Source organism: Etheostoma spectabile, chromosome 23, assembly GCF_008692095.1.
Source record: "Etheostoma spectabile isolate EspeVRDwgs_2016 chromosome 23, UIUC_Espe_1.0, whole genome shotgun sequence".
Classification (NCBI taxonomy): Eukaryota; Metazoa; Chordata; class Actinopteri; order Perciformes; family Percidae; genus Etheostoma; species Etheostoma spectabile.
Genome location: NC_045755.1, coordinates 10,747,189 through 10,760,433, shown reverse-complemented (window position 1 = coordinate 10,760,433; position 13,245 = coordinate 10,747,189). Strand labels below are relative to the sequence as shown.

Here is a 13,245-nt window from a genome sequence, read left to right as displayed (position 1 = left end):
GAGTGGTAAATAAATTTTATTGCTGTACTCTTTTAAAAATAAGATCCAATTGATCTTAGTATAAATAACTCAAATTACAGCAGTTTGTAATCATATGAAACAAAATAGCCCTGGAACTGAATTTTATGCAATGTCATGATCCTGAATCACTTCACTTCTGTAGGACTGGGACCTTGAAGGTTTTGTTACATATCTATTTTTGATGTTCGATACTTCAAAAATAATATTGTGGAGGTGGCATTGTAGATGAAGAGGCTTTTGGAAACTAATGCAAATACGGGCTTTATAATACAGTGTGTCTCAAGTTGGCCACTTGAAAAGCCAAGGTAACGCTGGTGTAAATGTCACTGGGGGCTTGTAAAGTCTCCAAATTATTAAGTTTAGTGTCAGCTGACCCGCTAATGCGGTTGATGATACATCCCAAGTTGTTACATTTTTGCTGAGAAATTACATCATAATTCAGAACTGAGGACAGATGGTAGATCTTGTCAGACTGCTGAGTTGTTAATTGCTCTTTCATTAAATATGAGGTTGGTGACACATCTGGAAATTGCTGAGTAGACAGTATTTTGTTTGATGGGGCAGTGACTGTATTGTGTTGAATGTGGAGTTCGGGGAGTCTTAATTCTGTTAGGTGGATGAGAAACAGATGGGAGGTTATAAAGCGGTTTGGCAGTGCAGTGGTCTTTAATAGGCCGTTGACTATAATGTGAACTATGAAAGAGAAACATTCTTTATAGCAACTTAAAGGTGTAGTGTTTGCAGCCTGGGTTTAAAAAGTTAATGCAGATTTAATTTAATTTTCATTTTAAGGTATTTCTTCATGTATACTTCACAACATACAATTCTAACAGTCCTTTGTTTTCCATGTCATGTCTGCTTCTCACATTCCCAGCACTACATTGTCCCATATGTTCTTCTATTCATTGAGCTCCATTTAGCTATGCTCCTTTTCAAACAGGGTCAAGTCATTACAGCAAATGACTTAATGACTAAGCACCCTCAACAATCCCATGTAGTCATATGGATGTCAACAACAGCAGACTTACCCAATGAGCTCACAATGGGCATGCTTTCTGAGTCAGTGTGGCTGGCTCTATAAGACCCAGTCCGAAGGGGGGGGCAAACCAGAGGCAATTTTCTGTCTACTGCCTCCTGTTTCAACCTAGAAGTGACACCATAAGAGCTCATTGGCAGTGAGGAGTAAATACCGTACAGAGTATGATGGTAACAGTGAAACAACAGTCCCGACTGTTGATATATGTTTAGGCAAAAAGGGTAAATGACATAATTCTGTGGTTGTGAAATAATTTGTAATTTATGTAAATAAGATCACCTGCTATGCTGTAGCAGTGTTATGCCCAATCCTTGGCATCCCGTGCCCCATTGGGGCAGCACCACCAACTGCTTGTACTTAGATTTAACTGCATTTCTATCATTCTAGAATCAGGTAGTACTAGGAGTAGGAGAAACCTAGGCCAAAAGGATTAGCTGAAATGAGTAATGAGTCTACAATGTTAGAATTGTGCATCTATGTGAAAGTAACACAAACAGAGCTGTGTTCTCTGTGGCCACAATACTGTATAATTGGTAGTTGATGTATTGCATACATACATACATACATACACAAAATCTTTTATGCAGCAAATGAACATTAGAAAGGAATTCTAGAGCCTTAATGATATACTGTATATGCATGGTCAATACTGGCTAACAGATGATATGGGAATATCTAAATATATATTTGCCAAACTGAAAGTTGCACTGTTTAAACCAGAATGACAAATATTTTAAGTGTTGCATAAAAACACCAGCTACTACTTTTAATCGTGTGTCTGAACATGCATTTTAAAAGTGTCTTCATGCCTGAAGATTTTACCGCACTTTAAACACTGGAAGGACTTGTTGTTTGAGTGGATCATCATGTGCCTTTTCCGCATTCTCGAAGTCTTAAAGGATTTGGGACAAACTGAACACCTATAAGGACTCTCTCCTGTATGACAGCGCATATGAACCGTCAATAGGCACTTTGCTATGAAACCTCTCCCGCAGTCTTTGCACGTGTACGGGCGCTCGCCCGTGTGAGACCTCATGTGTAGCTTTAACTCCCCAGAGGTGAGAAAAGCTTTCCCACATTCTGTACACAGAAAGTTCTTTTCCCCTCTGTGCATCCGCATGTGTCTCATCATGTGCTGGATTGAAGTCTTCCCACAAATGGGACATTTATAGCGCCGGTCTCCTGTATGTATGCGAACGTGAAAATCAAGGCCATTTGAAGTTGTGAAGCCCCGGCCACAGTGCGAACACAAATATGGCGTCTCGCCTGTGTGACTCCGGCGGTGCACATTCAGAGACGCCCTCGAGGAGTACTTCTTCTCACACTTGTCGCAGTGGAAGGGTCGTGTCTCAAGAGTGCATGTTTCAGTGTCAACTTTCTGAAGGGCATTGGCTGTGTTAGGTTTTTTAGACTGCAGTCGGCTGGGTTCCTGACTCAGATGTGCCTTTCTGATGTGCTGCAGGAGACCTGACACTTGGCTGTCGGAGTAGGGACACAAAGAGCAGGTGTGCAGTCCTGAAGGCCGATGATTGTTTAAATCTAAAAGAGAAAGATGAAATTTGGTTTGAGTAAATGACTGCAAAACCATATAGATGTTTGTTGGAATTACAGTCTTTTATGTATGTTTTATGTTTTCCAAGTACAGAGTCCCCCCCCCCCCTTTTTTTCAATCTGTGAAATCAATCCTTGAAATATTACTACAGTTAATTAAACAAATGAAAAAAGTCGGATGAATATTGACACTCCATAGGGAAGCGATTATTTTACTTGAGCAGTTTGCTGCCGTTAGGTCATCGCTTTGTTCTTCTTTCAACTTCAGGACTTCATCTCCTTCGCTACGGTCCTCCAGATCCAGTTCATCATCGCTTTGGTTTTCCTCTCCATAATCAGACTCTCCATCATCTGTGTCGCCTGTAGACGATGCCTGTTGCTCTGAGGCGAGTTGCCTCGGGCTTGGTTTGTGAGGAAGAGAAAGCCTCGGCAAAAACATATTCTGAGTTTGAGAGTAGCCTGTGAGGAGAGATTAAACAAAAAAATACATTAAATATGAGGTAGTTCCAAACACATAATATGTTAAGGTGTACATGAAATCCTACTAAATATGGGTCTTCCAATTTCACAAGGTATTTGAAAACTTTAGACAAATGTGTTGGTATTCAAGCCTCATACTACTCAGTGAATATTGAGGATATTTATGTGCATGTAAGCTATGATTACCATGCTGTAGCTAATGAATGCAGCTCTAACAAAAAGAACCATCAGTACCATACAACTTAATGGGCGCACCTTTTTTTGGATGCCAGCAAAGCACACTGTTGTTCATGGTAGAAACAGTGTTTTTCATGCCATCATCAACACTTGGTGCATTGAAAGTGGATTAAATTTACTGAGCTACTGAGTTAACATTCCATCATTGTGATATCATAAACTCGCAAGTGGATGTGTGTTAAAATTAGATTTGTGACACATACTCATGCTGAGGTTTTTACTAATGGAAGGAACACATGAATGATAAGTCATTTATCCTGTTTGCTATTCTTTTGCTCAGCATTTTATTAAAATGCATCGGCATGTTTTGTACACACATTTCAGTGCTGAGAAATGCAAAGGTGGCCATCATATTCAAAGGTAGTGAATGTTCACATTGTGAATCACTAGATGGCCGAGGGCGGCAGAGTTTATTTTTCTTTTATTCTTCAACACTCTAAAAGATGACTTACTTTTGTTTGTGCTTCCTGACTGTTGCTGGTGGAAGTGCAGTAGCACCTTGAGCTGCTCTGGTTCAAATAGCAGCTGGCCACATTCTTCCATGACAGAGGGGGCAGTGCTAAGCCACTCAGCAGTCTGTAATGTGTATGCAAAACACACAATAAATGTGCTGCACAGGCAACAAAAAGACCATCATCAATCATTTCCTGGCTCAATACTTAGTATCTTGCTTAGTAACAGTTACTTTGACCAAAGCCTGTTGTGAAATCAAATCTTACATTTATGTAAATGATGAATCCCAAAATTGGCTCAGAAATGAAGACATGCATAATGTTTTTGATCAAAAAGTGTTTTATACACTTGAGAAAAATCGAAATCAAAAAATTTAAATGATTAGTACCTGTTTGATATCTGGTATAGGTAAAAGATTATCCAATCTTGAGATGAATTTCCATACTAATGTGTGCAATGTGGCCTCATACTGCTGGCCATAGTGGACGTGGAAGACCTCCTGGGAAGAAAAAAAAATAACATCACAGACACAGAGCTAGTTTGAGTCTTCTTAGGTACATAATCTTTCTTCTTCCTGCTTCTGGCGAGAGCAGTCGTGTTTTTCCTCCTCTCCCCTCTTATCTTCTGCATAAATCCTTTTCAGAGTGCGTGTGGCGGCGCTTTAAATAGCTGCAGCCCTGAAGCTCTACCTAAACTCTCTCAAAACTGCATTTCGTTGCAATGTACCTGTACATGTGTAATGACAATAAAGTTGAATCTCATCTCATCTCATAATGTCAGACAAATGTTTATAGTAGGACTTACTATCTCAATCTTAATACAGGGTTTCTGCAGGTTTCACCAAGCCAAATTTAAGACTTTCTGTTGCGTAGCTGCTGGGTGGGTCTTGCCAAGGCAGTGTGGGGGTAGTGCTGGGGCTGGATGTTGGACTCTTTACAGTCGTCGGAGGTTTCTCACTTTTTTGCATGAGACTCCACCGACCGTACACCCAACGTTCCCAGTTTAATTGCCTGCTTGTATAAGCAGCGGTAGGCTTCAAATACAATGTAAGCAACTGGCTTTAACAAAGCCCATAATTCTATAATGTAATGCACGCCCCCATTGCTGAAGAATAAAATCTGTTTTATATCCATGGTACAATCTGAAAGAGATTTGCACCAACAACACGAAAGCTGATTTGTAGTCATAATACAGCAAATTATATTTGGACTAGTGAAAGGAAGAACTACAACACCACTGAAACTTTAATTATGGTAAAAGTGTTACGAATGTCTTACCTTGAAAAACATATTTCTCTTCTCCGTGTCCTCGAGCAGGGTATGAACAACTTCCACAAAGTTTGACTTAGAATTTTCCAATTCCTGTCAAGTGGCGTCAAAAGCAAACCAAGAAAACGAGAATTATGTTGAGTATCAAAGAATGACTCGGGGTCTTTGATCATTGCTTCGGGCAAAGTGGGGTGGAGATCCATGGATGATAACCTCAATGACCTCTCACAGGACAACAAGGGTTTAAAGAGGAATGCTACTTGATTTGGATTTTTAAGATTCAGCCTTGGACCTTAAAAGAAAAATTCAGCAACCTTTCCCTTCTTTCTCTTACAGCGACTACATACCACATGACAACAACAGCGCAGCTCAGTGTCTACCACACACAGCTAAAGCTTTGGCAATGTGTTGAAGGCGACAAGTGGGGTGTAACAACATGGATTTATATTAACTTCAGATCAGTGACCTTTGTAATAATATCACCTGTTTAAAGTTATAGTGCGTACTTCCTGAGGAATTCTATTTAATGACAACAACACTGTTGTTGCATCCACATGACAACGCTCTACGCAGTAACACAGAGGGTTACAAAAAACTGATGGACTCTTCAGAAGAAGTAATAATCTTCAAATCGCGATTCAAGCTCTACAGATTCAAAATCGATTCCTAGAATTCCAAAAATCAATTTGTATTTTTTCACTTTTATTGTTTTCTTTTTTGTTTTGTAATGACGTGTATACTATCACATGAGAAAAGTAATTACATTTACATACTGTGAATCTTTCTTTTTAATTGAGAATAATTTTTGAATCGAGAATCAATTTTGAATTGAATCTTGAGCCTTACAATCTTCTGAATTGTGCATCCCTATTTAACGCTCACTTTTTAATTGTGTCCCTCTTTGTAAGATATGTTTTTCAAAATTAATGAAAAGCTAACATGAAACATGAAAGCAGTGCTTCTACTGCAGATTCTACTTAGATGGCTGTTTTCAGTTCACTATTACAACACACACCTACCTCCTGATCACAAGTGGAGCCCGTTGTGAGGTTTTGAATGACCGTCAGGTGAGGCTGGATGTACAGGAGGTTAGCTGTGCTCTCACTGCGACACAAGTCCAACACCATCTGAAACAGAGAGGTATTTTCAAAGTGAGGATGGTGCCACGCTGCCAGGGGGTCTGTGAACAGTTTTCAGATTCATTCATTTAAGTTATCATGATGTTAAAATGTGTTGTTTCCACAGACAAGAATAATATTTTCATTATTAATTGTAAAATATTTCATAGCTTAGCCTACCTTCTTATCTAGCAAACCCATTTCCCTTTCAAAACAACATAGCCTACCTGTCCAACATATTGTGCGCACACACGCACGCAGGCACGCATGCTTTAAGTGCTCAGTAACATAATCTTAGTGTTGTTTTTTTAAATTTAAGGTGGTACTGTTGTTTGTCTAATAATACCTGTAACCTCACTGTTGCAAAATGTTACATTGTGATATTCTATAGTAGTCTGCCGAACATCAACACATTACTTATATTGTTTTGAATGTAAATCTAATACACTTCCGATGTTTGAGGTGCCTTACCCTTGCCCTTAGTCTGAGCAGGAGTTGCACTCTCTCTCTGGACGTCAGCAACTCTGGAGCCAGCTCTGTCACCAGCCTCACCAGCTCCTCCACCTTTCCATAATGTAGGACATTACAACACTGGATCACTTGCCAGGCAAATGCACACATCAGACGCAGGGTTGGAACCAGGAGACACAATGAGGAGACGGACAGGTGGCAACCTAAAAATAGGCCAAATCAGAACAACAAAAACTAAAAAAAAAGATCACATATAGCACCACAAATTTACAGAAAAGCTGTGAAATCCTGTTGGGCATTCCTGGAGTAAAATGTGTCAAGTTTACTACAGTAGCTATGGTCACACGCTGTAAGTTGTGAGCCACAGTAAAGTACTTAAACAATTGCTTATTTTACCTAAGTCTTCCATTCTTTCAGAATGGTCTTGCGGTGATGTCTGTAGACATGTAGGGGCTGAATCCATGACTTCAGCTTCTTGTTCAATCTCAGACACCGGTTTACGACCAAGGACTTTATCCATGATGGCAAACCATCTGCCTTTCTGCCTTTTAGATTCCTTCGGTTCCTTAGTCTTTCTGTACTTTCGTTTCAGCAGTTTTATTTTGGACCTGCATTGGCTGGTGGTTTTGTCGAAGCCCTGAGTGGCGAGCTCGGAGCTCAGCTGAGCGAACACTCTCTTGTTTCTCTGAGATGATCTAAGCTGCTCCTGGATGCTCTCCTCTGCCCATCGGGTGAGCAGCACTTTGATTTCATCTGATGTCCAAACAGCCCGCGACGTATCTGTTGAAAGCATTGCAACCTAGTTAATACAGTGACAGCGCTCAAAGATGAAGATCAAAGTTTTGTCATTGGGTTTTAAACAACATACCATTCACATGCTCGTCTTCTGGGGAATTCGGTTGTGTCAGCGCAGCAGATGAATCCGCCTCTGTTGAAGTCTCCCCACCAGGGCCAAGGACACCATCCAAAATAGCAAACCAGTCGTTTTGAACGTCCCTGTATGGTTCCAATTCCTTGATTCTCCTGTACTCCTCCTTAAGGTTATTCACTTTAAGACGGCACTGATCTGGTGTCTTGTTGAACCCAACAAATGTGAGTTCGCTACTGAGGTACACAAATACCTGATTGTTTGTTTCTGTGTTGAGAAGCTGTTTCTGAATGTTTGGTTGTGCCCACAGGGTCATCAGAACCTGGACTTCATCAGGCAACCACTGGGTGTCATCTGTGAAAATACAAAAAACAAAATAGAACGAAAAGGAATGCAAATTAAAATGTATATGAAAAAGAACACACACACTTTTTTTTTTTAGGGGTGTGAAAAACCGTGCAAAACATTTCAGACCGTCCTGCAAACCTGTACACATTTTAACATCAATGTTTTCAATCAATTGTAAAGATTTTTCACTCATCGCTGAAAGCTGCTGCTGTTCCAATCCTGTTGGCTCTGCAGCAGGCGGGGCTGCTCAGTTCCCCCCCGCAACTGGCACGCGCACACCCTTAAATGAACTAAGAACGTAAACAAGCCACTAACACCCATGTCCAAATTTGATTCATCCAATACATTATTTTTTGGTTTTTTTCTTAAATCCAGCCATTTTCATATTATATCAACATTTGCAGCATCCTAAGCCTTTTTGGTAAGGTTACTAGGAAAACTCAGCCCAGAGTAGTTTTAGTCTCCCCAAAACAAGTTTCCTTTTTATTTATAAACAACTATACAAAAAGAAATCGCAACGTATTCTGACTTATTCAATAGACTGAGCTTTAAGAGGTCCTTTTTTTATTTAAAAGGATAACATTTTTGTAAGAGCTAAACTAAAGTTGGCAGTTTGATAAATGCAAGTTATTTCAATTAATATATTTATTTATTTTATTATAATATTTCAATCTTTGTGTGCTAAAAAGGCACATAAGTTCCTTTTTGCTAAATAAATGAAAAACTTGTTGAAATCACCAATGTCTTCCCTCTTGCTGTATCAAAATCTCCCCCAGCTTTCCTCAGAGATGGCCCCAATAATGTGCTTAAAGTGAAGTCAAATTCAGTTTGTGCATGATTACATAATATGCATAACTATTTTTTTAATACTGACCTACATTGTGGATAATTAAGCTATATGACGATGACGATAACATTTATCTGGCTGGTTTCTAGCTTTTACTTACCATTGGTATCTACATCCAGGGCAGACTGTGACTGACTGACCAGTGAGGGCTCGGTTGTTTCTGAACATCTTGCTGCAGCCCTGGAACTGAGGACGTCATCCATGATGGCAAACCATACACTTCTATTGGTGCTGTTGTGCGGACTGTTTTTGATTCTCTTGTACTCCTGCTTCAGTTTTTTGATTTTCTCCCTGCACTTCTGTGGTGTCTTGTTGAATCCAAGCGACGCTAGCTTAGTACTTAGGCCAGTGTAAACTCTATTATTCCTCATGTTGAGGAGAAGCTCTTCTTGAACAGCGGGATTTGCCCAAAGTGTCAGCAGTGCTTGGACCTCTTCACTTGACCAGAAGCGCAAGGGCCTATCTGTGAAAGCAATAGATCTTAGTCATTACAGTAGCTAAGCTTAAACTGGATTCACAATTAAAAATGGTGTTGTACAACCACTTGAGTACACTTAGTCTTCACAACATTTAGCCTCTAAACAATTAACCCAATGTAACTAGTGGTATAAATGTGTTTTGCAATTTGCCAACATAAAAAAGATTATTTTTCATTTGACAGATTTAGCTACCTTATATAACATTATATTAATCTATCATCTTGTATTTACATTCTTTTTGCATGGTGACTACTTGCCTTTGCCAGACATTTCCAGTGCGGAGAGGGTCACTGTTGTACTCTTGTACGGGATGCCAATATCTTCTACTTTAATGGAGTAGAAATCTGGGTCTTGTGAGTCCTGTGTGGGGCAAGGTGTTTGGGCTGGTGGAGGGCAGGGGATGAAGGTGATGTTGTAGTTTACAGGAATGTTAGTCACAGTGGTGGAATCTACAGGAGAAAAATAACTTCATTGATCTGTAGAATCACCAGAATTTCGGCCTATTGAACAACTTGGCAATAGGACACGTTTCAAATAGCCATAATAACCTACGTTTAAACAGCAATAAAACAGAAGCGCAATTTACGCTATTTTTAATTGTAGTAAAATGTAATTATATAATTTTGCTCTATTGTTTCAAAGTGAAAGATATTAATAGATTGCCGTTTGTAGAGTAAAATGGATTGTTTCAGGAAGTGATTCAGTTCATTCCGTTCTCCCACAAGACGTGTTCCTTTGAACAAATCAGTTGCAACCGACACAACACTAGGGTTAAGGTGTACCGAACTGGACCTGTAAAAATGGGTTATTGGATCAGCTGGAAAATGCACAGGATCAGAAAACAGGCTTTAACTAAGATATGGGATTCTCACAGGACAGCGAGGCAACAAAACATACAGTGCTCTTATAGAATATTATGCATTACTGTGGATTAAATCCCAACAGTGTAAAGAAGTTAAGATTAGCACAACCTCATACAGTTACAGCAGTAAATTGCAACATACATGTAATGCAGTCAGTAATATTAATCCAGAAACATACCGTATAAAATAGAAAAAGAACATAGAACATTTTTACCCTAAGTACTTTTACTTTAACTACATTCTTTTATTTAAGTGGTGTTCGCATGCAGAACATTCAATTGCATTGGAGTACTTTTACAGTGTGGTATTAGTACTCTTTAAAATGATCTGAATACCTCATCCACCACTGATCGAGGGTTCTGATAAACTCATTATGGATTAAAAAAAAAAAAAACCATTTTGCCATGGTGAAATTTGCATTTCTTACTCATTACTAGACGCTGCAGCGTCATGTTGCTGCTGGAGGTTGTCGGTGCCGGAGAACTAGGCGTGTCCGATCGAACATCCCCGGAGGTAGAGGTGGTTGAATGCTTACAACCAGCGCTTGTGTCGTTACTTGTAGAAGTGGAATCTGTAACAGAAATGTTACACAAATCAAGCGTTAACTACACCAACTGTTACAACACTTAACGAAATAACAAATACAGAAAACAAAACGTAAACATCCCGCAATAGGTCGCTAGTTAGCTAGCTTCCTAGCATTGGGACCCGCTAGCTCGTGTGTAACGGTAGCTAACGTTAGCAAACTGGCTAGCAAACAAGCCAAAACAATAACACATTTTACACAGGTTTGCACAGTACGTTAAATATGCTTGGCTTAAAGTAATGTGGTTTCCCTTTCCAAAAAAAGCGCAACGCTTTCAAGCAGGGTAACGTTAAAGCTAACAAAACAAACAAAACTAGCTACCGTGTGCCTGCACCATGGACTCCAGCACAGCCGTGGCCGAGTCGTTGCCACCCTCTTTTCCAATGTTCGCCTGTCTGTGGCCGTATATGGCGTCCATCATGCCGAACCATCTCCAGCGTTTTCTATTTACACAACTGTCCCTGATTCTCCTGTAGTCGCTCCTGAGCTTTTTACTTTTTATCCTGCATTGCTCGGACGTGCGATGGAAGCCGTGGGCAGCCATGCGTTGAGAAACGAGCTGAAAAACCTTTTTATTCCTCGCTGCGCCATCCAGCTCTCGCTGAATTTCCTCTTCACCCATGATGCTGAGGAACGTCTGCACCTCGTTGACCGTCCACGGAATGGTGTGGCGCGCCCACATTTCAGACAAAAAAGGAAAACAAGCTCAAAGAATAAATAACGATGGTCTCGGTCGCATGCATTAGGATATTTAAAAATGGCGGGTTTCTAGTCGCGTAAGAGTGACGAGTCTATGGTTTGCTAGCTTGTAGCCTGCTGTAATTTCAAAAACGTTTTAGCTATCTGTGATTGTTTGATTGCCAATGTTAGCTCAAAACGCCATTTAAGTGACAGCCTTTGTTGTGTTTGGTTGCTAACTTGTAGGCAGCAGTGCACAAACTTCGTTAAGTAGGTCCATTACTACTGTATTGACATTACAGAAGTCTCTCGTTGGTTCTCATGGCTACTTGTCGCAAACTGACGCATGCGCAACTCACATCTGTACTCTAATCACATCCTCACTCACATCATTTCTTGCACTGTCTATGCTCACATCGGATAGCTTGCTTGACACGGACTACAGCGTGTGGAACTACAATGTTTCTAGCTCCACCTGTGCTCAAGCCACCTTTTATTAGCCTATATTATTCTGCGCATCTTTTAGATTTCACAACCTATAATGCACACTTTCTTTACATTCTGCTTAGTATAAAAATTATTACCAACCTTGAATCTTCTCATCTGACGATGGAGTGCTTTCGGAGCCGACGATTGTCTCCAAGAACCCGGTGGCGGAGTCCTTCGTAGCGGCGTTTCCAGAGTATGTTGGACGGTGGCCAAGAATACCGTCCAGTGTGGCGTACCACTTGCTCGTTTTAAGATTTGCACCGATCTGGTTGTTGTGGTCCTTTATCTTCTTGTAGTCTTGTTTGAGCTTCTTCACCTTCTCTCTGCATTGCTTGACCGTGTGGTAAACCCCCATTTGCGCTAGCTCAATGGAGATTTTCCCGAAGATTTTAATGTTTCTTGTGGATCCTTCCAGGTCCCTCTGCAACTCCTCAGTGGCGTACAGGGCCAGCAGCGCCTGCACCTCCGCATCAGTCCACTTTTCAGAGTTCATTCCGTTCCTTGTCGTAGTAATTCACGTAGGCTACTCAAGTAATTCTAAGTAGTCAATGTTTTGCTTAAACAGACGGCATAAGCCTCTTTCTGACCAAGTAGTTACAGGAAGGTAGTTATAGGAACAGCACACTTTTAAACAGTTCTACTAACTACTCTCTCCCAAAACCGGTTTTACCATTTGAATCGCACTGGCCAAGGGGACTAACAGCCATCTAACCACCACTATGCGGAAAAGACACTGCCCCGAAGTAGGAGCTGTAAGAGTTACAGGAACTGCGGCCAGAGGATTTTAATAATCCCTCAAATTGTCCTGCCAGAACAGGAGGAAAAAAGGGCATATGAAGTTAGGAACGTTATGTTCTAGGAACTGCAAAAATCCCCCCTGGAAAGCGGCATAGACAGTTAAAGAAGTGGCTACAGATGGGCGCTGTGGGGGCGTGTCTTATACGTTAACCAATCAACGTGGACCTAGGTCACTATGCGGAAAATGGAGAAATAGGAGCTTGAAAGCATTACAGAAACCCAAGAAAAAAGGGTTTTGAGAATGTTTTAAGAGCTGCAAAAATCCCTCTGGTCGGAAAGTGACTATGCATGTATAAAAGGTGTGGTGGGTACCTTTACATGTACCTCAACAGAGAAAAACAAACTGGACAGGATTGTTCCACATGTTTGGCTTGTTGGAGACAAATTCAGTGTTAAAGCTAAAAAAGGTTTCCTTTACAATCTTGCATAAACATATCCATCAAAAATACATTAGACTAATTTGGTCTTGACAATCTGTCATATATACATATATTTTGGCTTTTAACTCCGTGTGAGTTGTGTGGTCCTCTGATGTCTCTTATTTTTTTAGTGTATTTTAGTATTTTTTTCATTTTATCTTTTTTTGTTTTTACAATATTTTATAATAATTGTTTTGTAAGTTTGAGTTTTCTGTGCAGCACTTTGGTAACTTTG

General features: G+C 40.3%; 1 protein-coding gene across 7 annotated transcripts; it reads right to left on the bottom strand.

Moving 5' to 3' along the window:
* Positions 1 to 196: 196 nt before the first annotated feature.
* On the bottom strand, positions 197 to 12,635 carry LOC116672973 (uncharacterized). Of its 7 annotated transcripts, none has more exons than XM_032505008.1 (14): positions 11,893 to 12,634; positions 10,573 to 10,611; positions 10,471 to 10,515; positions 9,435 to 9,629; positions 8,799 to 9,161; positions 7,504 to 7,857; positions 7,032 to 7,415; positions 6,636 to 6,838; positions 6,066 to 6,173; positions 5,056 to 5,139; positions 4,167 to 4,277; positions 3,778 to 3,901; positions 2,825 to 3,067; positions 197 to 2,596 (listed from the first exon to the last, which is right to left on the bottom strand). In XM_032505008.1, exons 1-14 carry the CDS (start codon positions 12,284 to 12,286, stop codon positions 1,824 to 1,826), a joined length of 3,420 nt encoding a protein of 1,139 aa, XP_032360899.1. In that variant the 5' UTR covers positions 12,287 to 12,634; the 3' UTR covers positions 197 to 1,823. The 7 variants fall into 7 exon arrangements, with proteins under 7 accessions (XP_032360899.1, XP_032360900.1, XP_032360897.1 ...); XM_032505009.1 differs by lacking the exon at positions 11,893 to 12,634 and adding an exon at positions 10,948 to 11,654; XM_032505006.1 differs by having other exon boundaries at positions 10,471 to 10,611; positions 11,893 to 12,635.
* Between the last annotated feature and the right edge of the window lie 610 nt (positions 12,636 to 13,245).